Here is a 27,041-nt window from a genome sequence, read left to right as displayed (position 1 = left end):
GTTTGACCTTGGTTTATTTGTATTATACCTCCTCAGAAATCTGAGACACCTGGTTGACCACAACAGCCTCATTCATGGCATACCATTCACTTTTCCAGAGCCACATTTAAACTATGGGTTACTGGTGTGGGGTCATTCACCATTCGTCAATATGTTCAGCTCCTGCTGAAAAAAAAGCCATGAGGATATTGACCTTCCCAGACTTGCAGGATCATTGCCGGCTTCTCTTCAGCAGTCTTGGAATCCTCACTGTGTACAGCCAGTATGTACTGTGCTCGCTGATGTATGTAAAGGAAAACCAGGATCTGCTAAAGACAGGATGCTTCACAGAAGAGGCAATATACATGCATACAATACCAGACATGCTGCCTTCGCAGCAGACTGGCTGGAACTTACAACAGCTTCCGAACTCAAGCTATAAAATTCTTCAACAGTCTTCCCAAGGAGATACAAGGCAAACCAAACTCCAGATTCTATGCTATTGTGGAAAACTTATTGGAAGACCACTCCACTCGTTGGGGAAGTTGAGGGAGGAATCCCTTTTTTGCAGATATAGCACCTCCACAACATGAATATCCATGCAGTTTTTTTTTTCAATGTATGTGACAGAAGTATTTTGACACTGCCTATCTGGAGACCGCAGTCCTTGGCAACGACTTCAAGTATTACACAATATTGAATAAGTCAAGTTAATAGATCTTAAAAAAACTGGTACTGCATGGAGACATACAATTTGAGTTAAAGTGGTAAAAGTAGTGCTTATTTTTTGTTAAATGGGTGATTTTGAAAACTTGAACTCAAGTCTTCTTGGTCCAAATACTTTTCTATATAGATGTTTTATGGTAATTTATACATTGACTGATAAATTAATGTTTTTATCTCATTTTCCCATTTGTAGGTTGAATTGAATCTTCAAGATAAAATGTTCAACAACTACAAAACATACAAATTATTTTGTGTTTTTTCAATTGTTGTCAAAGTGAAAAAGAATCAATAAAGAACAGGTCAAAATTGGCATAGATTAGTTTCTGTTCTTGTAAAATAACTTGACATCATGTCAAGTTTGATTTTATACAGAACTTGGGTTCAACTACTTTGTGGGCTCAAGTAAACTTGACTAACGTAAACGCCACTTTACCGCTGGTCGTGTGTAAACCTCAACATGATGACAAAAGTTTTGATCTTTGAAAGAAAACAGCTGTAGATTAAGAATTTTTGAGGTTAGAAAATGATAGCAAGGACAAACGTATACCTAGTAGTCATTAAAAAAGTTAACAGAACTGAGCTGTTGAGCGGAAGGCTAATATAAATGTAATTATATCAATGTGGTCTGAATAGTTGAAACTAAAACAATTTATAATTTGAAAAAAATTGTTGTGTAGCCTTTTCATCTTTTTTTTAGTTATTTTTCTAGCTTGTTAGAAGACTAAAAATGTCTTCAGAAAAATCTAGTCCAATAAAATATTTTCTTTCGGGTGGTTTTGGTGGAGTATGTACTGTTATAGCTGGCCACCCTCTTGATACAATAAAGGTAAGTTTTTTTAAATAATAAAGCTTTAAAAGATTGAAAAAAACCAAGGATAATTAGTATATATTTTGTAGAACTTTTAGTTTCAAGAATAAGCCTAATAGTATAACACTAGAAAGGTAAGATCTTGGTTTTTGCCTGAGTTGTCCAGGTTTAGGAGTTTGATTCTGATGATGAGAGACAATTATGCAGTCAGTACTTTTCCAATGCAAAAAATACTTACGTATATTGTTCAACGAAATGCTGATACTGTTCATCTAAAGTTGCATGTGAGGCTAACTAGTCCTAATGAGTTCAATGAATATCTTCTTCAGAATATTGAACAGATTGTTTCAGCTATACCTACAAATGATGAGAATCCTGTAACTTAGGTAGTGATGGTCAAGAAGAGTGAGAAATCTTCACTGGCAGGAAGTGACACCAATTGACATCATAAAAATTAAAATTGAAAATTTTGTAGCTTATTGATGATTTCAAAAATTATAAAAAATGGAAATCAATAAAACATTTTCAATGCAGAGCTAGGAAAGGGTAGAGCTACTTATTTTGTGCTTGCTGGCCAAGTAAGCCGAGAAAGCTATTGTGGAATTAAAACATCTTTTTCAACTCGAAGGAATTTGCGGAGCAGGGAGATAAAGACCAGTTCAGCCGATTAGAGTGATGAATAAGTACTAAGTACTAGAAACAAGCGCAGTTGCCAAGTTGAAGTAATAGGCTCCATTGATGCAGTGCTATCAGAGAGGTAATTAGGTAAATTATAGAGAGAGTTAAATTAGGTATGCGTATCATGAGGTGTTGAATATTCACCAAAGACTACAAATCGTGGTCTGCTCTAGCATGGCAAAATCGCGGCCGCTGTATCTATAATTTTCTCTGCTCCGCATATCCCAGTTGAATTCCACTATTAACACACCCATCTAGTTGTAGCTAGAAATGCGTCTTTGGAAGACGTAGCCGTCCTATGGTGAGGTCCACGTTATAATGTCAGTGGATACAGATAGAAGAACAGCGTTGTCTGTTCTCTGCCTTAATTAATTATATCTATGCATTGTCAAAAACATATTTGGCATTGTTGCGGAGCTAGTAAAAGATAGCACTACCTGCTTTGTCAATTGATAGACAAGGATAGCAACATCAAAGTTTATCAAATACTGTCATTATAACGTGGACCTCACTATATCTCCCTCAATCTTAAAGTAAAGTAGGCCTAAGTGAAGTAAACTCGTATGACTTTTGTTGGTGGTGTAGGATATGAAATTTTAGCGATGGTAATTCTATTTTGACGTATAATATCATTATATATGAAAGTAGTCATGTGATTAATTCAAAAAGCAACATCGTTAATAAAATAAATAAACAAGTTAAGCCGCGTTTACATCAAAGCTATTAACAAAATGTTAATAACTTAATCCTTATAGATTTTATTAGATTGAACATAACTTATCATACACATGATGAACATATGTGTTTGTCAAGTTCCGTTCAACCTAATAGAATCTATACTTAAGTATTAAGTTATTAACATTTTGTTAAAAACTTGGATGTAAACCCAGCTTTAGTTTTTAGGAGAAAAGCTCAATGAATAGATTAAGAAAATGTAAATGTGTGGAATTAATAAAAGTTTTATTGATTTGTATCAGAATATTGATTTAAAGAATAATATCCTACATTTTGGGGGCTCGTCCGGGATTGGATTGGATTGAATTGAACGGGATATCTGAAGTTTTGTGTGAAAAATGTCATATTTAGTAAGGTCAAAGAAGTGTGACTTGCTGAAAACATCAGAAGAGTTGAATATTGATCTGCCAATTAATCTGAGAATAGTACAAATAAGTAAATTTATTACTGAATCAGAAGACTTTGACGAAGAGTTTACCAAGAATTTGTTGGAGAGAGTAAAGTTAGATAGAGATAATGGTGAGATAAAGAAACGAGAACGAGAACGTGAGAAAAAGGAACGTGAAGAGAGACGAGAACGTGATAAAATATTTATTTTGCAACTTAAGCAGCAATTTGAATTGAGAAAACTTGAACTTCGAAACAGAGTTTGTGGTGAATATAATCACAATCAATAAGTTAGTCTTGACGCGGAGTTGATTTCTAACCATGGTAAGTTGGAACATTTTTTAAAACCTAGATTTGAATACCGAAATCAATCTAAAAATTTACAAGCATTTGATCTGATTCCTTGTAATGATAACTTGTCAAATCCTTGCAGTGGAGAATTATTGAAAATTGATTATCATAAACTTGAAAGTATTAATGGTTATGTCAGTTTAAAATCTGTAGCCCACAATTATCTGCACATTGGAAATGGTGAAAAGAGGAAGGAAGAAGGTGATGATGTGGTGGAAAGGGAACTTAGAAGGAATAGTGGAGAGGAAAATGGAATTGAATCAAATTATGAAATTAGGGAAAAACTTGGAGAACGGAATGAGAATGTACAAAAAATGAGGAGAGATGAGAAAAATGTGGAAATGGAAGAAAGTCAAAGGTAGGTATGATTTTAGAAAGAAATTAAGAAGAAATATTGGCTAGTATTGAAAAAAGTGAAATTGATAAGAATAATATTATAGAATGAGGAATATGTATGAATTGATGAATACTCGAAATTCAGAGGAATGGCCTGAAAGGCATTCGAATGAGACATTGATGAAAATTGTATAATTGATAAGCGGGAAGATTTAGTAGAAAGAGAGGAAGTAAAGTTGAATGTTGACGAGGGAAATGTGATGAATGAAAATGGTGTAGTTGAGGCAAATCCTGATAATTGTAATGGTTTGAATGGAATTGTCAAAACTGTTTTGGAGACGGTTTGAAAAAATCAAATTCTGTAATAAATAATGATAGTGGAAGAAGAAATGATAGAAAAGAGAAACGAGGAAATAGAAATGATTTAGCCAACTCTGATAACAGTGAAGATGAGCGGAATGAACGTATGAAGAAAAAACGTATGAATGAGAAAATAGATATAAACCAGCAAGATTGGAGAGAATCATCAGAATTTGATGGAGCTAGTGATGATGAAAAGCGTAGGAAAAGAAAAAAGAGATATAAACAAATTCAGGATATACCCAAAGTAAAATCTGGGAAATCTTGGAAAGGTTTTGTCATTAGACAAACAAAAGGCGAGCAGCAATCTTTGAAAAATAGCAATCAGTCAAATCGAAAGCATTCAGCTCGGATGAAAAAGAGAAGAAAATTGATGAAAAAGCAATTCAAAGTACCTCAACAGCCAAAGGAAGTCAGTCTTATCAGGCAGTGTTGCGTGTAATGTGTAGTCTTAAGTTTTGTTCGTTATGTTTGTTTTATTTTGCATGTTTTGTTTATGTTTGTTTTATTTAGTGAAGGCTTGAGGGCAAGCCAATTTGTCAGAATGGCCGAGTGTAGGATATGAAATTTTAGCGATGGTAATTCTATTTTGACATTATGACATTTGATATTATGATATAATATCATCATATGAAAGTGGTAATGTGATTAATTCAAAAAGCAACATCGTTAATAAAATAAATAAACAAGTTAGTTTTTAGGAGAAAAACTCAATAAATAAATTAAGAAAATGTAAAATGTGAATGTGTAGAATTAATAAAAGTTTTATTGATTTGTATCAGGATATTGATTTAAAGAATAATATCTTACAGTGGGGAATACCTTGCGGGAAGGTTCCACTTCACCTGAAAATATAATTTAAGCCGGCAATGTGCCTTGCGACTGTCATACATCAGCCGAGACTGCCAATTTAACACGTCCATCCGATAACACGTTGACGGGAATGTCCTGGTTAAATGAATAAATGACATCTCCCAATGTTAAATCTATACTACGCAATCTGTCCCGTTCATACCAGCGTAGCGTAGCTTTCCACATTGGGCGATAGGATGGCTGCGTCTTCCGAAGACTTATTCCTAGCTACACATAGCTGGATGTCTTACGACCTCAAGGGGTTGCACCCTCCAGTCTCCCAGCGCTACCTGGTTGTATGTTTGAATCCCGCCGGTAGGCATGGACGTTTGATCATCTCATCAAAATCACCGTCGCACTTTTCATTATTCACGCACAAGCTAAAAGCTCATGTATGCATCAGTCGCAATAAAAAAAGGAAAGACAACAATAGCAACATCTATGTTAATCAGGTGCTGACGTTACAACCTGGCCCATACTATAATATGAGGCTAAACTTTATTCTATTGTCATTGTAATCAAGCCAAGATGAATTTAATTGACAATGTACAACTATTCCATTGCCAAGAATCTATTTGGCATCTATATTGCCTTCATATATTCAGCTAAGTTGATCTTCATAGAACAGATACATGCCCAAGGTGCATGTTTCATGGTATGCTGCGTGCTATGGTTGTCATCTATACCTCTACTCGCAATTGTTGCATATAATAAGTTGGCTGAAGACTAAGAGGCATGTTGAACAGAAACTTGAAAGGAAATATCAGCTCTGTGTAGAGCAATTAAGCGATCTCTCAAAAAGCACAGCACATTGATCTCATGACCTTCGACTGTTGGGACAACAATAAAATCAATTATCAATTACTGGCTCTGAATCACAAGCTCAGTCATCTTTACTAAAAGTAATTCAGTTGGATTGAATGAATTTTTGATTGGGGTAATGTCTACCTTAATTTTGAGGTGCATTTCCGTTTGTGCGTAAACTTCCTCAGTTGACGGCGACAAGCATTGTTGACATTCATATTGTCGAAATATCAAGTGAGCTAAAACAGCTGATCAAATAATTCTTCATGATTTGTTTTTATTATTTAATCAAAACATTTCTAATAATATCAACATAGTGCTATTTAAAAGTATAAACTCAACCTCCCTCATTAAAACATAATTGAACATAATCTTTTAGGTTATTTAGACAAATTGAAATCTACCCAATCTGAGATCCTCATCCTGTCGTGGACGACGACGGCATTTACGCAAAAACGAATACCCAGCTTTAGGTGGATTCAGAACCACCGGAAAATTATTTTGTTGTTCATCAATGACTAGTCACAGAACAGAGCAGACACCCTTCTTACGGGACAAGCACTTATCGTAACCTGTGTGATAAGAGGTTTCTGTCCTAGGACAGCCGCTCCCCTGATAAATATTATTAAAAAAAATGGTTTTAGTTTTTAATGTTATTGCCAACTGTCAATAGTTGAATTAATAATTATTATTTATAAGAAAAATCAAAACTTTTAAAATCACTATCAATAAGCTAAATGATTAATATATATTATGTTAAACGAATATCATCATGATGCTTTGCAATTAATTTGAAGGGATCATCAAATTTCAAACTTTCAGCCAATTTTGTGAAGAGTACTGTAATCACCAAAAGTTACTGGTTCAATTAATGATTTTTATTTTGATAAAAAACTCTTCCACTAGCCTATACTTATATTATACTACTGTAAGTTATAATATTTCTTTCTAATACGGATGATGCCCACATGAGCTTTTAATGAAAAATGCTTTAGTGATTTCATGAGATGATCAAACGTCCATGCCTATCGGCAGGATTCGAACACATGACCAGGTAGCGCTAGCATACGCCTCGGTGCTACGCCTCAGTCGTCTCGGCTTTTCTGACCGGCGATTTTATCATGTTAAATTTAATTATGTTATAATATAATATTGATATTATATCATGGGAATAATGGCTATATTGAATAAAAAACCAATATTGATATTATACCAACAAATGAACAGGAAATCATAGCAACAATTTACTAATTAAAAAGCAGTTCATCTCCCGGCCATGATGATATATCATCTACATGTCTGAAAAAAGTAGCACTCAACATCGCTAAACCTTTAACCAATTTAATAAATAGATGCTTCTCGGAAAGCTATTTCCCAAAAGAATTTAAGTTGGCAGTGTTAAAGGCATTACATAAAGGTGGAGACCCAAATAATCCCTATAATTATTGTCCAATAAGTCTTCTTTCAAACATTCCCAAAATTTTAGAGAAATTAATAAAAGCCAGGCTCACAAATTTTTTAGACAAAAATAGTTTTATAAACAAAAGACAATATGGTTTCCAAAGAAATAAATCCACAACAGATGCAATTGTAGAACTTACAAAAATGGTTGATGATTCTATTATCAATAATAAAAAAAACCTTGTAGTATTCCTAGATCTGGCTAAAGCATTTGACACTGTGCCCCATGAGCTTATGCTGGAAAAGCTGATGGCATGTGGTATTTGAGGTGATGCTCTGAAATTGTTTGCCAGCTACCTTGTTGATAGAAGCCAAATTCTTTCTGTAAATGGTAAAACAAATATACAAAAATTTGGAAATTTTTGTTTACCTCTAGCATTATCTCCTCTTTTATTTTTCATCTATGTTAACGACCTGCTCAACCAAAATATCCCAAACTGTAACATTATTTCATTTGCTGACGACACATCCTTGCTGTTCCATGATAGAAATTGGGATGACGTTTTTAAATCAGCCAACACGGGACTAAATTCAATTCATGTTCAAATTCATTCTTGGTTAAAAAGCCATATTTTGACTTTAAATTACAAAAAAAACAAGTTTATCATCTTCTCTCCCAATGAAAATGGACAAACAAACTCAAATCTAAAACTGAAATTGCACAGTACTGAAAGTCATGAAAATTTCAATTGCACATGTCCAGAAATATAAAAAGTAAAAAAATAAAATACCTTGGTGTTATGTTGAACGATAATTTAAAATTGACTGCACATACACTATATCTCTGTAATAAATTGAAGTATCTGATTCACACTTTTTATAGAATAAACCAGTTATCAAACCGTGCCATTATTAGAAATATTTATTTAGCATATGCACATGTCCTTTTCACCTACTGTTTGGAGGTGTGGGGTGGTGCATATGATACTCATTTGAAGAAAGTTTTCACTCTACTCTTTTGATCCGAGCAGCTTTGGGTAAACCTCGGATTTATCCCAGTAGAGCCATTTTTCAAGAAATGGACGTCCTAACGATCAGACAACAATATATTAAAAACTTGATCCTATATATTAATAAAGCCAAACACTCTCCACAACCCCGTGCACTCAGCTACAATACTCGACCACTAATTACAAATCAATTCATAATACGATTTTCCAGACTCTCAGTAAGCAGAAGGCAATTTGATCACAACTGCAATATTCTCATAAATAAAATTCCTAGAAATTTGTTAACACATAAAATAAATAAAAACTTTACTACTCTAATTGATGACTGGGTTAAATCTAACATTTTTTTAATTTTGTGATTAAGTAATGTACACAAAAAAATTAGCAATTCAAATGAAATTGTTCATAGAAAACTAATATAATAAAGATGAAATCCGTAATTTTTTTTAATTTCTCATCTGTGGTCCAGGGTTTTGAAAATAAATATGAAAGCTCCATATTAAATGTTGCAAAATGTGAGAACATCATTATTTATTTTTCTGAATATATTACTGTATTATTATTTATTATTTTTTAATCTCAACTCATTGCTAGCGAACAGACTAATTGTCTATGCTAGCAATGCCATTAAAAATATATAATTGAAAATTAAATAAATTAACATTTTAGTTGAGTGCAGTAGCATATACTCATTTATTTTTTTGTAAAGTTTTTTGTATTTTGTTTTTTTTTTTGCAAATAAAAATGATTCAATTCAATATCTATCAATTAGGTATGTACAGATCAGAAATGAATGAATTATTAAAGACTGATTTTTGTAAGTGCCTTACTGTTTGAAACATATTATTTCCAATATTTGTAGACTCCTTACACTATTTAATACACCAGTTAAAAAGACACACATACCTTACAGAAGGCCTATTGTTTATTAGGCAACATTACTTCTGCTTAGAAATTTCATTTTTTTTTCAGAATTAGTGTATCATTGTCATTATTCTCAAAAATGTTTCTGTACAATCGATTTCTTATTACAACTCGAAGTTCATAGAAATGTTTCATCAATTTGAAGAATTTAATACTTATTCAATTGTTTTCCTCTCCTTTCCGTTCTCGGTGCCACAAAACTATTATCATACTCTTGGCATTTACTCACTATGCTTATTCCAGCTCAGTACAAAAAATCGAAGAAATGTATGCTACTTCCAAACGCGCAATAAATTTTGTATTGAGCCAAGTTGGTCTATTATAACAGTTCCAATTCAGCTTCAAAGCTGAAAACTATGTTGACGACTATGTGTTAGCTTTGCTGTAGGCTAGGGCTCTACTATTTTAATACAATAACTTGGAACTCCTTGAGGGAGAATTCAATCAGGTTAAACTAAGCTTGATTAGTTTTGAAATGTTGCTTTCGCAGGTGAGGTTACAAACGATGCCGAAACCTGCGCCGGGTATGCCTCCTCTGTTCACTGGCACTTTGGACTGTGCGAAGAAGACTATTTCCAAGGAAGGAGTCACTGGATTGTACAAAGGTAGGATGAGGCGCTTTGATTGTCTTATTAGTTGGAGTTTGATCTATGCAACTTATTAAGAATCGGAGTAGTTTTTCGGTGTTATTTATTGATTTATTGATATTGATAATTCTTGGCTTCAATGCCAAACCCGTTTTTTTAATAGTTGAAAAATTATTAGGTAATAACATTTGTTTTGAAATTCTAATGTCTGAAAAGTACAACATTTTAGAATTAATATTATTATGAATCAATTCGTGATATGTAAACAAATTGAAAAAATCATTTCAAATTAATAGTTTTATCAATTCTTATTTGCTGAGCGAAGCTTGAGGAATAATGGTGGAGAACATTAATGCACGAGCAAGTTTTATTTTTCATGATGACGATTCTTAGAAATGATCAGGTGTATCATAATTATTATTAAATGTAATAAAAATTATGTTCATCCACTGTATGAGTCGCAAAAATTGCAGTACTTTTCCTGTACTGGAGTGAAGGTAATAGTGTGATAGGAGGTACCTGTCAGATGATAATGGTCAGTGTGAGTAGAAATTACTTATTTATTTATTTATTATGTTATAAGAACCGGAACTAGCTTCTCAGCTTTTGCTTTTTGTAAATAAGTATTTGTGAAAATGTCAAGTAACTTAGTTTCAATAAACAAACATTTAAAGGTGAGTCTTCGTTTAGATGCTGCTAAACACTGAGATGGAGCTATGCTGTTTCTTTTTTGTATAAGTTCATTCTCTGTGTTTGGCAAATAGATGGGTTGTGATTTGATCAACAAACTGCAGAGCAGACTGCTCACAACAGTTCAACAGACTGAATCACGCTGAATAAAGCTGTTCATCGAGAGTAATACTTTCTTCAACTGATTTATTTTTTCATTGTAACAATGAGCAAAGAAATCAGTATCTAACTTGGCCTTGGAGTTGAATGAATCAGTTATCAAATATTGATCCTACTTATGGAATTCTATATTTAGGACTGAAATTAATTCATTTATTCGCTAAATTCTATTTTTAATTTTGAATCAAAATTCCTATCAAAAAGCGTTACAACAAATAATTGATAGAACTGATTATGGAATCTGAAAGAAAAATATTCAATATACTGAGGATAGATAAAAATAATAGTGATAGTAAAATCAAGCAATCAACCCAACACAAAATGATTACTTTAAATTCCATCCTTAACAAAATTGTTAGTTTCTACGTAACAACTAATACTGATAAAAGTAAGATAAGTCTGGTTTATAATTTTGGTGAGAGGGTTGATGTTATGATATCTTTTACAAAAATAGGAAATAGTATTAAAACATCCAAAGGACTCTCTCTGCTTAGAAATGAAAAATATTTCTCTCTTGAAGAATGGAATCGCCTGAATGTGTTACGAGATTCTAATTGTATAAGAGTTTTGTTTTCTGATAAAAACATTCCTATTTTCATATTAGTTCTGGGCTTCATGCCCAGTAGATCAACTGTGAGTAATTTGCTGACTTTCACACAGTTTGTTTCCTCTCACCTTGACACGCAAGGTCGTGTAGATGTAATATATTTAGATTTCAAGAAAGCATTTGATTCAGTTAATTTTAATGTATTATTAGATAAATTAATTACGTACGAGTTTTCACCTGACTTAATTGAATTATTTCGTAGCTATTTGGTTGATAGAGTTTCCCAAGTGAAGTACAATAATCACACATCTGAAAACTATGATAACCCCACCGGAGTCCCACAAGGATCTAATCTTGGACCTCTTTTGTTTCTTCTTTTAATTAATGATCTCCCTGATTGCATTAAAGAATCTGAAATCCTGATATTTGCAGATGATGTAAAACTTTACAGGTCAATAAAAAGCATTGATGATTGTGTCAGATTGCAGGACGATCTTGATCGAGTTAACCTTTGGTGTTGTCAGAACAGACTCAAGTTGAATGTATCCAAAACTAAATTCATGGTGTATACAAGGCAGATAAATTTTCAGCACCATTTATATACATTGGGAGGTGACAATCTTGAGTGTGTTAATAACATCCGAGATCTTGGAGTTATCATGGACCCAAGGCTTGATTTCAAGAACCACATTAACTATACCCTAAATAGTGCTAATAAATTACTGGGTTTTATATTTCGCAATACCAAACCATTCACTAATTGTGATGTTAGTTTGAGAATATTCAATGCACTAGTTCGCAGTAAACTTGAATATGCTGCAGTAGTTTGGGGGCCTTATAATGTGACAGACATTCATGAAATTGAAAAAATTCAAAATAGAATTCTGAGACATTTATACATAAAAAAATTTAATTGCTTTTGTCCCTTTAATTTTCCAACTAGTGAGTTAAGATCGATATTTAAAGTGCACTCTCTAGAATTACGCAGATCTGTAAATGCTCTATTGCTATTATTCAACATTTTAAATCATAAAGTTCATATTCCATCATTCATAAATTTATTGAATTTCAATGTACCTTATGCTAGGCCTAGAAAAAATATATTGTTCAACATCCCTTTTGTGAGAACTACTCATCACTATAATTCATTTCTTATTAAAAGTCTAAGATTATATAATACTTTGAATGAACATATAGATCCGTTTTCGAACTCATTTAATGTCTTTAAGAAAAATTGTGAAATGAATTTATCTTGTAGCTCGTTTGAGTCATGAAATGTTATGAGCTCTGGCTGAAACTCTTTTTGTTTTCTTTATCTTTATTATTAATTTTTATTATTATTTCAATTTTTGATTTACTTTTTATCTTATTCTCTTCTTTATCTTTTTCCATAATATTTTTCATCTTTTAAGTTTTTATTATTATGTAGTATGGTTATCTATTAATTGTGTAAAAAAGGCTCTCCATGGTATTGAGCCTTTATATGTATATGTATATCAATAAATAAATAAATAAATAAATATTAAATGATGGTGAAAATGGGGTACTTATTGATCTTTTGAATAGAATAAATGATTGGAGTAAATTCAATTACCCTTTGATTATAGGAATTGATTCTTTTAACAATCTTGGTGAAACTTATTTTGATATTCCTGCCACTGAACTCTTGAGTACTGTCATAGAGATTTGAAGTTTATTTTTTATTATCGAGGTTATTGTGAAATTAATTTTCTTAATATACCTAAGCTATCTGATAGTCCGGGAGTTGAGTACCCTGTAGGATTCTTTGAAGGTAATAATAACCGTGAAGCATTCATAAACTCTATGATTGAATTACGGACCCTACTTCAAAACACTGATAACGAAAATGCTAAAATATATAAAAATATTCTTCTTAGGATCACGCATAGAAACATGTCAATATCAGGTGATGAACTAATAAGCGTCCTGAATAACAATATGAACATCTATGATAATAATTTGAAAAGATTCCTATTCAGAACAAACTCTAAATACCGAATGGGATATTGCTTGGAGCAGGGTGGAAGTTACGTAGAATTTCAAGAGGATACTTTAAAATTCTCTACTAAAGAACGATATGTTTTAGTCACACGTAATACTACACTTATGCTGAATAGCGAATTAATAAAAACTATAAATAGAATAACTCTTCATGAGTGTAAAATTCCTAAAATAAAGTGGTATGACGGTGTTCCCGGCTGTGGTAAATCTTGCTTTATAGTCTCGCATCATGAGCCTGGCAAGGATCTAGTACTCACTCAAACACGGGCAGGTATTAAAGCAATCCGTGAAACTGTCATTGAAAGGTATGGTCGAAAACATTGTAATCGTCTTAAGCTTGATTACAGGACAGTTGGCTCATATATAATAAATCATAATCAGAATAAAACATACGATAGAGTTTTTATTGATGAAGCTCCACTTATGCATGCGGGTTACATCGGGTTTATTGCTAACTTGAGTAAGGCCTCAGAAATGATTGTTGTTGGTGACGCAAACCAAATACCCTATATTGAGAGAAGTAATTATGCCACAAGATGGCATAAAATTTCAGAATTCTGCGAACCTTTTACAAAGCAAACGGTAACTCGTAGATGTCCTATCGATGTTTGTTTTGTCCTTTCCACTGTCTATGAAAATATTACGACGATTAATGAAAGAGCTATCTCAATTCTGCCTACTTACAGAAATGGGGAATACCATCTGATACAACCCGACACTTTGATATTATACCAGAGTAACAACCACAACAAATTCTTGCATTGACCACATTTTTTATAAAAATTCAGGCAACCATTCTATGTCCATTAGAGGAGCTATATTTAGGACAACCATAACTGACCACTACGCGGTTGTACTGAACTTGGTGAAGGTTCCTATCAATAAGAATAATAGAAAAGTATTGATAAACACATTAACTAGAACCAACTATCATGCACTATTGGAACGCATAAGGAATGAAGATTGGGAAGAAATCTATACCGTGAATGGAAGCATTGACACTATTATGGATAAATTTGTCGATCGTTTGACCAGTCTCATCAACCAATGCAGAAAGGTAAAAGAGATACCTAACAGACTTCGTCCCCTGAAGCCCTGGATATCTGAAGGCATCATAAGATCAATAATCACGCGGGACAAAATGCATTCTAGACTCAGAAGAGATTCTAATAACAATATATTAAAGAATGAATATAAAGTTTATCGTAATGGTTTGAATAAGATCATAAATCATGCAAAGGAAGTCTACTATAAAGGGAAAATTGAAAATTGTAATAACAACAGCATGAAGTTGTGGAAGTGCATAAACGAAGTTATAGGTGAGGACAGTATCAACGACAAGAGTACTGAACTTGATGCTCAATCCCTCAACAATATTATTTCACAAATGTGGGTAAATTACAAGCTCAAACTATCAATATCCCTGATAATACTGGAGATCGATTTCCTGAAATACAGATCGATAACACGTTTTTTATCAGACCAACGTGCCCAGTTGAGGTTGAGGCAACTATTGAAAATCTAAAGAACAACTGCAGTCCTGGTATTGATAGTCTAGGTAATATTACGCTGAAGAAAATAGCCAATTTTATATCTCAACCTCTCTCTTTCATTTTTAATAGATGCTTTGAGGAGGGATATTTTCCTGAGCACCTCAAGTCAGCCAAAATAAAACCTCTATTCAAACAGGGTGACCCGACTAATCCCTGTATAATTATAGACCGATTAGTCTTATCAGCAACCTTGCTAAAATAATGGAGAAACTAATAAAGTCAAGAGTTGTTTCTTTCTTGAATCTTAACAAAATAATCAACAAGAACCAATTCGGTTTCCAAAATGGTAAAAGTACATCTGACGCTCTAATAAAATTCGTCAATACTTTATCTGATAAAATAAACTCCAATAAGAAAACTATTGCAGTCTTCCTGGATATACGCAAAGCTTTTGATACAATACCTCATAATACTTTGTTCAATAAACTGGAGTCCTATGGTTTCAGAGGAGTCTCGCTTAAATTGTTCAAAAGCTATCTGAGTAATAGAACCCAGTCCCTAACCATAAATGATCAATCTAGTGTAACTAACTTAACTTCTTATGGTCTTCCTCAAGGTACTGTACTTTCTCCCATCCTTTTCATACTCTATGTAAATGACTTTTTAAATTTAAGACTTCTAAACTCAACTGTGATATCCTTTGCAGATGATACTGCAGCTATTTTCCACGGTAATTCATGGAATGAAGTTCATACCATAGCTGAAAATAATATGCTTTTAATCAAGAAGTGGTTAGATAAGAATACCTTGAGTTTAAATATTGAAAAAACGAATTACTTAACTTTCTCTGCAAATAGAGTAGGACAGCCCAACGAGAATCAAGATTTGAGACTCCATTCTCAGTGCAATTTAAACTTGGGTAATTGTGATTGTCCCACCATTAAAAAAGTCAATAATACTAAGTACTTGGGAATCATAATTGATGAAAACCTTAAATGGGATGTTCATATTAAATACATATGTAGAAAAATTAGATATCTATCTTTTTAATTTTACCAAGTTAACAGAATTCTTAATAAGAACCACCTGAAAATGATGTATCATGCTCTAGTCAAGTCAATTCTGCAGTATGGCATAGTTGTTTGGGGAGGCTGTTTCAACTGTCATATTGCTGAATTATTTGTAGCACAAAAACTGATAATGAAAACTATATTAAGCAAACCCAGGCTCTATCCAACGGATATGGTTTTTAGTGATTTTGAGGTCATGACTATACGTCAATTATACATAAAAACCGTAATTGAGTACTTAATAAAATATAGATCCGATTTTCCTCTCACAATAAACTCTACACTTAATTATTATATTCTAAGGGCCACTGCTAACAAATATGTAACCTATAACACTAATATTGAATGTATAAGGAGGCAGTTAATTTACATAGGTACTAAAATAATAAACCTCATTCCAAATCACTTTCTCATGGACAATAAGATCAGCGGAAAAATTAAACTGGATATAAAAAACTGGACATACAGTAATTTCTTCTTTCATTTAGATATATGACTCGAGATTTCTGCTCCAGCATTGTTTTTTCATTTTTCAGTGGACTCGCTTACCTTTATTTTGAGTACCTATTCCTCTGTTTTCTTCCTTCCCCCCATTTCTCCCTTACCTTTTTACCTCATTACTTCTCTTCTCTTCTTTGCCTGCCTATTACATGGGAAACCATAGTTGGCTAGGTATCTTCCTCTCTTTTTTTTCTCTTCTCCAACACACCCAACCACAAAGCCCATGGTTTTTTATATTTGTAACATTTTATTGTGTTTTATTTGTTTCAAATTCTTTGTAATTTTGTTTTGTCTTGTTATGTGTGTTCTTAATAAATAAATTGAAATTGAAAAAATTGAATACATCAAGCTCAAGAATATATACATAAAACCGTAACACAACTAATCTAGTAAATTTAGATTTTTTAAAATCATTTTTTAATTTGAATGAATATATTTTATTAAAAAAGCATGTTTTTAATACTACATTCTTTTATGTGAATAGTGGAAATTTTATTCTTGAAATGCTTAACCTTTAACTTGGTTTGATCCTGGTTTGCTACTATGATTCCTAATAGTGTGCTATCATCCTAAACGTTTATGTTTCGCTACACCATTTCAAATCAAATGCCGTTTTCTTTAAATATAAATAGATAATACCATTGGTATTTTAGAAGTAAAGTTAATTGCTCAAGCATTAATATTGAATAATTAGCAAAATTGCTTCTGCTAAAGCTCGAATAGTGTTAAAATTAATAAATATTAGTGGAGAAACAATAAATGAATGGGAGGTATTTAAATCTTGAGTATTAAATTAATCAAGAGGAGAAAATAAAATGAAAAGAATTAAAATATAGGTACTAATAGAAGTAGCAATTTATTAGAATTATAATAAAGAAACAGCAAAATAAAATCATTAGAGTGAGCAGCATGTTCCGAGTACTCTCTTCATGTTCCATGTTCATGTTCACATGTAACATGAAGAGAGGAAGAGAGACGAGGAGACAAGCTATGTACTCACCATGTTCCATGTGAAGAGAAACGAGGAGGCAAGCTATGTACTCACCATGTTCCATGTGAAGAGAGACGAGGAGACAAGCTAACCAAATCAGCGAGACCGACCCCCCACTTTAAAGATAAGCGAGGAGGCAAACTCTTCGTCAACCTCGAATAGCGACAACCTTGTCAACCTTGAAAAATGAAGGCGAAGCAACAGCAAGTAGGTTACTTTGGTTGGGTTGAGAAATGCTCTTCAAGTATCTGGTTATACTGTGAGTTGGAACAATTTTTGGGTCTCGATCAACAGAAGCCTCAAAATGAAGGAATATATAAAAAATATCATTCATATTATAATAAAGATCATTTGTTACTTGTATTATTGATTATGTTAGTGAAATTAATAAAATATTATTCATATGATGAAGCTAGAATGTTATTTATCTGGAAATTAAAAAATCAAAGTAGGTACCATTTTATAAAACTTTACATATAATATCCAGATAAGTAAGAGCAGCCCTCACCAAAATAGTTGTTAGAATGTAATTAATGTAATTGATTGCATTAGTGATTTGTTTTGTTGCAGGAATGGGGGCTCCGATAGCGGGAGTGGCGCCTATATTTGCGATGAGCTTCTTTGGCTTCGGAGTGGGTAAAAGGATTCTGCAGTACGGCAGAGGAGAGGATGTCTCACTCACTCCGCTCGAGCTTTTCTACGCGGGTGCCTTTTCAGGCATATTCACCACCACAATCATGGCCCCTGGCGAACGCATCAAGTGCCTTCTACAGGTCATCTATCTCTTTTATTTTCATTAGTAAATAAGAAAATATTAAGAAAGTCGGACATATTGGAGTAGGCAAAGTCTTTTCTGGAAGAGAAAAAAAAAATAAAAAGGTAATAGGATTCTACCTGTAAAATATCTATGATATATCTATCAAATAGTTATTTGTGTGTTTCCCATATACTATTATATATACCAATTATATGAAAAAGGAATTTTTCCTCCATCTATATTCAAATCCATTTACTCTTTATTTCACATACATGTTTATTTTCTGCAACAGAAAACTACAGTACTTTTATTATAAAAAAGTTACAATAAAATAACTCTTATTTTATACAAGTTACAATAAAAGAACTTTTATTATTTACAAAAAGAAGGGATAAGTACCTTTTTTATGACACGACCGGTTTCATGGGGTATCCATCAAGTGTCAAAATGAAATATTATTTATAAAAACCGGTGTTGTGCTCGTATCATCAAAATAGTTATTTGTGCAACTAGTGCGCAAAGTGACAGTTTGCTGCACCGAAAGAAACGTTTACGCACGAGCCGTAGGCGAGGGCGGAATGGTTTCTTGATTGCAGCAGAGGAACATCGCGCACGTATTTCACATTAAATTTTTCCTACAGTTACCATTGAATATGAAAAGTGGTTGATTATGGGTAAAATGTTGGCTGAAATCCATAAAATTTTGTCTCTATAATTTTGTTATTAATAACAACATTAATTTATTTTAAACTTGATAATCCAATTGAAAATTAATAATCGATAGTTTATTCAAATTAAAAATTAAATTAATCCAATTAATTTGAAAATTTGAATAATTTTGAGTAAATCTTAATTTCTAAATAATTTTTCAACCAATCAATTTATGAATGAAAAAAATATTATTTGAAATAATGAATAATCAATAATATTAAAAATGTATAATTTAATGAGTTCTCATTTTTATTTATTTGAAAATCAGAAAAAAATATAGATAGAACAAAGTCGCATTCAAAATACACGCCAACATGTCAACAGCTGATTGGGATGGCTGCAAGTTGATACGCAAAGTATTAAGAGTACGCAAAGTAATATTTTGCGCACTAGAGCGGAAAAGTGATTCTTTGCGGCCTGCAATCAGTGCAGAAATGGTCACTTTCCAAGGTACCTGTAGGAAAATATAAAAAGGGTACTAGTGTTTCTGTATAATAAAACTATGAAATAGTTGAATAGAAATAAGTTAAAAATACAGTAACTTATTTTTTCCCAACTACTTCACTTCTATAATCTGTTCAGAGGTCCGAGAGACAATTTAGACAAACATGCGCGTGCGAGAGTGGATAATGAAGCAGCTAGATCGATTCACAGTAGCAGCCTAACATTTTTGTCATAGGCTTTCAAATAATCACCGTATACATGATTTTGTGAGAATGTATGCCCTGTCCAGAGTAGCATTGTGAGTTGGTATTCAGGAGTCGAGCAATTAAAAGCGGATATGAGGCATCACTTTTATACCCACTCAAACGCAAACTATATGTTATTGTTGGCTATCCTTTTGATGAATCAACTTTAGTCTGTGGGGATCTAGTTTTAGTTTAACTGCCTAGTAATTCAACTTTCTTTTCATTCACACACCCAAGATACCAAATTACAATATAAATATGTGCTAACAATAGAATACATGCTAATAAAAGAACAACAATCATAATATACTAAGTAGGAACATGGTGCAAAATTAAGGAAGGCTTTCCAACTAATGGATATGGTTATCCATGTATCAGGAAATCCTTTAATACTTGAGAGTGTGAGAAAGGCATGAGGAAAAGTGAAGAGAAGGTAGGTATGATAGGATGGGATGGGAAAAGATAATAAGACTACGGTAGATGATAGAAAATTAAGAAGGATTTACTAAGAGGATTACAGAAGTATCAGCAAGTAAGCACACAAATTAGAAGAGTTCTCTTAAGGTGCATGCAGACTTGAGAGCCATTTTACTTTCCATCAAATGATACTACTATTATTATGTATATACCTTATTGGTTCTGTACAAATACACATATAATCAGCTGGTGAAAAGTGAAATGCGTTCGTGTCGCTCAAGTCTGTATGCAGCTTTAGAGTGAAGTTTTGTGTAATTATTTTTTAGATCCAAGGCGGAGTGACGGAAGCGAAGTACAGCGGGCCGGTGGACGTGGTGAAGCAGCTGTACCGTGAGGGGGGCATGCGCAGCATCTACAAGGGCACTTGCGCCACGCTGCTGCGAGACGTGCCGGCCAGTGGCATGTACTTCATGACCTACGAGTGGCTGCAGAAGACGTTGGCCCCCGAGCCCGGCCAGCAGGACAATCTCGGCCTCCTGCGCACCATCTTCGCCGGCGGCATGGCGGGCATCTGCAACTGGCTCGTCGCCATTCCCGCCGATGTGCTCAAGAGTCGCCTGCAAACTGGTAATTCAATTCATTCTTTATTGTCGTCAGCATTTATACAAATACATGGACATGTGAGAGCAATTATCACACAATATAAGTATCATGAGTAACATAAATATTACTGTAAAGAAGTTGATAGTGTCATTATTGGGGACATGTGCTCCCAACGTTACTTGTTGAGTCCATAGGCTCTACTCACACTTATGCCCGGTCTACACGACAACGATATTAGTGCAAACCTGCCAGGTTTGCGTCGTGTAGACGGGAGATCGTTGTGAATTAATGAGGTTTGAAGGTTTGTGCTTTCTTCAATCAATCTCAGCCAGGTTTGCGTCAATTTTTCTAGGAAACGATTATGTCTCATCTATCCATCAAGACCTGAATCGCTTCAAAATGAAGATAGAGAATTCGCGATTTCAGATTCGGATTCAGCACCCTCGAATTAAATATGTGCGAGGTCAATTATTCTCAAAAATACTCAAAAACAAGGAAGATTTTTTAATGGATAATAATTATTTAATTTACTCTATAGTAATGTAATAGATATAGTTATTCGCTCTTCACTTGATAAGCAGTATTCCTGATTATTATTATTGTCATTATTATTATTATTATTATTATTATTATTATATTATTATTATTATTATTATTATTGAGAAGAGGGAGGAGAAGTAGGAGGAGGAGGAGGAGGAGTTGGAGGAGTAGGTGGAGGAGGAGAAGAGGATGAGGAGGTGAAGGAGGAGTAGGTGGTGGAGGAGTGGGAGAAGGAGGAGTAGGTAGAGGATGAGGAGGAGGAGGAGGAAGAGGAGAAGGTGGAGTAGTTGAGGAGGAGGAGGAGGAGGAAGAGTAGGGTGAGGAGGAGGAGGAGTAGTTGGATGAGGAGGAGGAGTTGGGGGAGGAGAAGGAGTAGTAGTTGGTGGGGTGGAGGGTTGAGGAGGTGGAGGATGAGGTCGAGGAGGGGGTGGAGGAGGTGGTCGAGGTGGGGATGGAGGAGGAGGAGGAGGCTTGAGTTACTATTCATCTCAAGTTTATAAACACTTCAAAGACTTCGTATTGAATTTATATATGGTTTAGTTTATAATACAGGTTTGTGTTAAAGTTGGTGTCGTGTGAACAGAGGTTTGAACAAACTTGGCTCATAGCCAGATTTGCGTAAACCTGGCTTTGAGCCAAGTTTGCGCAAATATCGTTGTCGTGTAGACCCGGCATTACGCGACTCAAATCTTGAAGCAGCTCCATACATCAACGCTCCACATGTGTGCTTTGTCAACTATGATGAAAACATTATTTTTATTTTTTAAAACATTGAAATAATCGCAAAAATATGTTTTCTTTTAAATATTATTTCTCAGAATTATTGGGTGTGTCAATAAGTAGGATTTTTATATCAAAATAACGGATATTATCTTCATCATTTTTATCGGGAGCTACTCAGAACGGCGAGTTTCAATTTGTCCAGTGAATAATCATATCCTTAAAGGTTCTGTTCAATTAGGGTTTACAGGTAAAAGGACAGGTAAGGGAGGTTAGGTGTTGGCTTTCAAATGACAGTATATTAATATTATTTGAAATGTGTTGATAATTTTATATAATTTAGAAACACAAATAACGAAAAGTTGAAATACTCGCACATTTGAGATATCGCACTTACGAATGACACCCATCAGATCTATAGTTATTTTTAATTGAATATGTTCGTCAATGTCAAGATATTCCAAACAGAAAACAATTAATTTTTGACATGCTAGAAACGTTTTTGTTTTAAGAGATAAGTGGGTGGTCAAAGCGAGACAGGTGCTCAGAAATAAAAATAATACTAAATGAATAAATACAATTTTATTGTCAGCCAGCCAAAAATCACAAGACAAAGTCACACAAATAGGACATGAAATAGTCAGTCATACATTAAGAGACACATTGTTACTATTACATTGCTATTTAAATTACACCTCCAAATAACAAAGACAACACTACAAAATTGAGCAGCTAGCACATACGTGCTAACAAATAAGAAACAGAATATATATAAAAACTTAATTTATAAAAAGGATTGTTTGCCAGCTAATCGTACACCTTTAATTTGAACAGTTTTAGGGGTGTTTGTTGGAGGTGTAGCGGTAACTTATTATACACCTTTTGCCCAACTGTTTAAAGATTTAGACAATCTTTGGTGTTGAATATAGATCTGTCTATTCTTTCTGGTATTAACAGAGTGAACAGTATTTCTTAATTGATAACGATGCAGATTCTCCTTAGTGTATAACAAAACAGAATATATGTACTGATTTATTACTGTCAGAATTTTATTATTTATGAATAAATACCTACAGTGTTCTAAATAAGGTGATTCCGTGATTATTCGCAAGGCTTTTTTTGTAGCAGGAGAATATAGTTAATGTGCGCTGAATTTCCCCATAGAAGAATACCATAAGACATGAGACTGTAAAAGAAAGAAATGTATGGTGTCCTTAAATATATTTTTGGTACCGTATCAGCAAGGCTTCTCAGCAGATAGATCAATCCACACAGTTTAGTGCTTACATATTTGACATGAGGCTCCCACGTGAGTTTTGGATCTAAATGAACACCTAGAAATTTTATACTAGATGCGTTGAGAATACGGAGCATTTCAAATTGAAATAGATTCTATCTGTCTTATCTGTATTCAATACAAAGCCATTCGCCCTAAACCTGAGAGATGCTCGTTCCATCGTACTCTCCGTCTCTTGGATAAAATCATTTTATTGGTGTGCAAGAATGTAGTGTTATCTGCGTAGAACACCGTATCAGACCCTATGTAGGCAGGCTGTCATGTCTTGTCATTTATCATGACAAGAAAAAGAAAAAGGCCAAGTATCGAGCCTTGTGGCACGCCTGACTCTATATTTAACAATGAATACTTATTATTATCACTGCCTACAGTTACAAATTGTGTGCGGTTCGTTAGGTACGACCTCAAAAGCTTAAGGGCAGTGTGCCCAGCTCCATAATAACTCAACTTGTCAAGCATAATCCCCGAATCTACACACTCGAAAGCTCGACTCAAGTCACAGAAGGTGGCTTGAGTGAAGCTACTCTGCTCGAATGACTGCAGTACCCCTCTCGCCACTTTTTGAAGAGCATCCACTGTGGACCTTTCCTTCGCCAAATTGACACTCATTCATCAGTTGGAACTCCTCGAAATGCTCAGATAACTGTATGTACATAATCGTTTCCAATATTTTGGCCAAGATCGGAACAATAGAAATAGGTCTATAGCTACTTGGGCAGTTCGTGTCACCTTTTTTATAAATGGACACAACACTTACTGAGGGTCATGCTCACATAAGCTCGGGCAATGCGTGGGTGGGTGGGCTTGTGCGTGGGTAATGAGTGAGAGGGGTGATGATGAGAGATGACGATTACTTTTTAGGTAATCAGGACCGACGTTTTTTCGTCTCCTCCGAAAGACGGGGTGGCCGTATGTATGTGATTGTGCTGTGGTCAAAAACTCTTGCCCCCGGTCGAGATTCGAACCCGGGTTCTCTTGATTGTTTGATTGTTAGACCGGTGCGTTTCCACTGAGGGCCGTTTGCACAGTCAAAGCTTAAACTCGATTTAATCAGCTGGTGGCTTAAACTCAAAATAAAACACATTATAACGAACGAGACTTGATACGGGTTTAATCCAGTTTTAGATGAAATTTAGTTTAAACTGTCACTGTGCAAACAGCCCTTAATAGATGAAAATATTTTCCCAATTGCTAAATGCAATCAGAAGAACATACTTTTGCTTGGTAATGGCTTAAGTGGGTGTAATTTGTATTTGGAAGAATGTGAGTGAATTGTTGTTGTGTTGCAGCTCCGGAAGGCACTTACCCAAACGGACTGCGGGACGTGTTAGCGAAACTGCGCCGCGAGGAGGGACTCAGCGCACTCTACCGCGGCTGCACCCCCGTCATGCTGCGAGCCTTCCCCGCCAACGCCGCCTGCTTCCTCGGCTTCGAGGCGGCCATCAAGTTCCTCAATTTTGTCGCGCCCAATCTCTAGTTCTTCGCGATCACACATTGTTGCGGTGAAGGTTACGGATCTGGTGAATGGTGTCCCAAACTTGTACGATCTAGCACCGAATCTGGTGCTTCGGTGTGACGAACCAACTGAATTCTTCCCAAACTGTATCTGAGTAGATGAGATTCTCAATTCATGCTATTTTTCTTCACCATATTGGTGGTCCACGAGTTTTAATGATATATTGCATTGGAAAGCGAATCATCAAAATACCATGTAACTTAATAGCAAGAATTTTAATAGAAACTATTTTTTCAATGTTCATGAAACTCGATGTACAAATCAAATATAACAGTATTTTGTGTTGTAACTATGATTTCACAGGGTATCACTCTTATTTGTTCTATATCCATCACAAATTTATAAAAATACATCATAAAACTATCAATTTATGATTGGTAAGTGTATTTATAAATTAATCACATTTGTGGAATACCGAATTGAACTGCAATAGACACTACTATGAATTGAGCTTTAATATTTTACAAAAACTACGAACTCTTGTACGGTATATTTTTAGGTAAACTAAATTCACTGCTGGTGAAAAGCTAGAGCCACCTTTTATTTGATATTTCAAATGATAGCGCAACTAGACTGTAATAATCTTAGTATAAATATGAAATTTTGTATTTGTATATTGCTTGTTATATAGCAACGCCGTTTTTTGTAATTTGAAAACTATTGAAATTTATTAGTAATCAAGTGTTTGAATCAGAGGAGCTAGGAGAAATGAAAATGCACACCGGTGAATTTTATTGCTTATGGATTTTTAAATGATATATATTGTATTAATAATTATTAGGTAGATGGTAATTAGAATAAATTACTAGATTATAAGCAAAGCTATCACATTCGAATGGTGAACGAAATCGATTTCAAGCGATACTTTTTAAATTCGAGATCGATTTATGAACGAAAGAACGATTACAATGCAATTTATAATATCAATATGTTTTGCTCATTTAGTTTTTATAGGCGATTATAATCTCAATGCAATTTATTCATTTTTTTGTATAACAGATTGAATAAAATTTCATACATAATGAATACTTGCTTCTTAACTAACTAGCTTCTTAAGTAAGTTAACGTCGATGATTAATTCTTTTTAATCAGTATTTTTGATGCTCAGGAAAGATAGGTAGTTCTTCAGTATTTAGCAGTTCTAATCATCAAGATACCGTTGACCCCGGAATTCCTTTTATAGGGTTTTCCCATGTTAAGCTTTGCTTGCAATTGGATTATATTGATGAATTATTAAAAGCTAGTATTAGTATAACTACTCTACAATGCATACAAGTAACTAGCCTACAATTGAATTTGGATTGTTTGTGTATACAAGAATCCAAACCTTGGAAAACATTAATTTTTTTATCTTCATCTGGGTACCCAAAATTAACTGGCCAATAAATATTGCATTTCATAATTGAAGAATTCATTTACTTTGATGCTTCTACGTTATTTTTTCATGTTAGTTTCATTAAAATTCCCAAATCCATGTTTCCAAGTATTTTGAAAATTATTTTTCTTCTGTAACAGAAAACATCATTCAATTATCTATGATAAAAATTATAAGGTATGGTACTAATTGTTTATATTGTTTTGAATTTAAATTGTTGAATTATTTTGGCAAATAAATATTCTATTTATTTAACCTGTCGTTTCACCTCATAAATTGTGAACTTACCTTATTTCTCAGACAGTAGCTACTACTTTATTCTTATTATCAATAAAATTATTATCATAAGTAATTAAACCTAGACTGTTTTTTTCAGTTTAGCAATCTAATTCATTCCATTCTTGAAAGAAAAAACTCAATTTGAGGTATTCTTTGAAAGTTGATTAAATTGATATCCTGAGAATGAATAAAATTATTATATTGATAATATTATGAATCATTTTATGAAAAATAACTTGAAAAATACATCTTCATGATTTATTTGCTATGAATTATTATTGTAATTAGGCTTTTAAAAAAAACTTTCAAATTGGTTCATTTTGGTAACTTTCTCGGATAAAGTAATTTGGTATCTAATATTTTATAATTCTCTGATTGCCAATGAATTGCAACCAGAAGTATTTATTGACAAATATATATATATAATTTATATAAATAAAATCGAGCCTCAAATTTTGACATTCAATAACGTTTTTATGAGTGCACCAAATTTTATGATTTTTTTTTAGTTGTGTTCGTTATGTTTAGGACCAGGTTTATGGCCTATCAAATTCATAATCCGACTTCAGGACTCTTTCCTACGGTCCTTCAAAGTTTACATTTAATCCTTATGAGAGAAGATTTGTGAACTGGCCACATACAGAAATGAAAATCAGTTGTTATAATCATTGCGTCATCCAACAGCCGTCGGTAGATCTCGAGATGTTGTAAATAATTTAGAATATG

At 33.6% G+C, this 27,041-nt stretch overlaps 1 protein-coding gene across 1 annotated transcript; it reads left to right on the top strand.

Moving 5' to 3' along the window:
- Positions 1-1,013: 1,013 nt before the first annotated feature.
- Positions 1,014-26,291, top strand: LOC111051201 (mitochondrial carnitine/acylcarnitine carrier protein). The gene is made up of 5 exons (XM_039432866.1): positions 1,014-1,531; positions 9,842-9,956; positions 17,982-18,184; positions 20,312-20,612; positions 24,435-26,291. The coding sequence occupies exons 1-5, from the start codon at positions 1,433-1,435 to the stop codon at positions 24,620-24,622; spliced, it is 906 nt and encodes a 301-aa protein (XP_039288800.1). The 5' UTR covers positions 1,014-1,432; the 3' UTR covers positions 24,623-26,291.
- Positions 26,292-27,041: the final 750 nt, after the last annotated feature.

Source organism: Nilaparvata lugens, chromosome 7 (genome assembly GCF_014356525.2).
Source record: "Nilaparvata lugens isolate BPH chromosome 7, ASM1435652v1, whole genome shotgun sequence".
Lineage (NCBI taxonomy): Eukaryota > Metazoa > Arthropoda > Insecta > Hemiptera > Delphacidae > Nilaparvata > Nilaparvata lugens.
The sequence above is the reverse complement of the archived record's forward strand: the minus strand, read 5'-3'. Positions and strand labels throughout refer to the sequence as shown.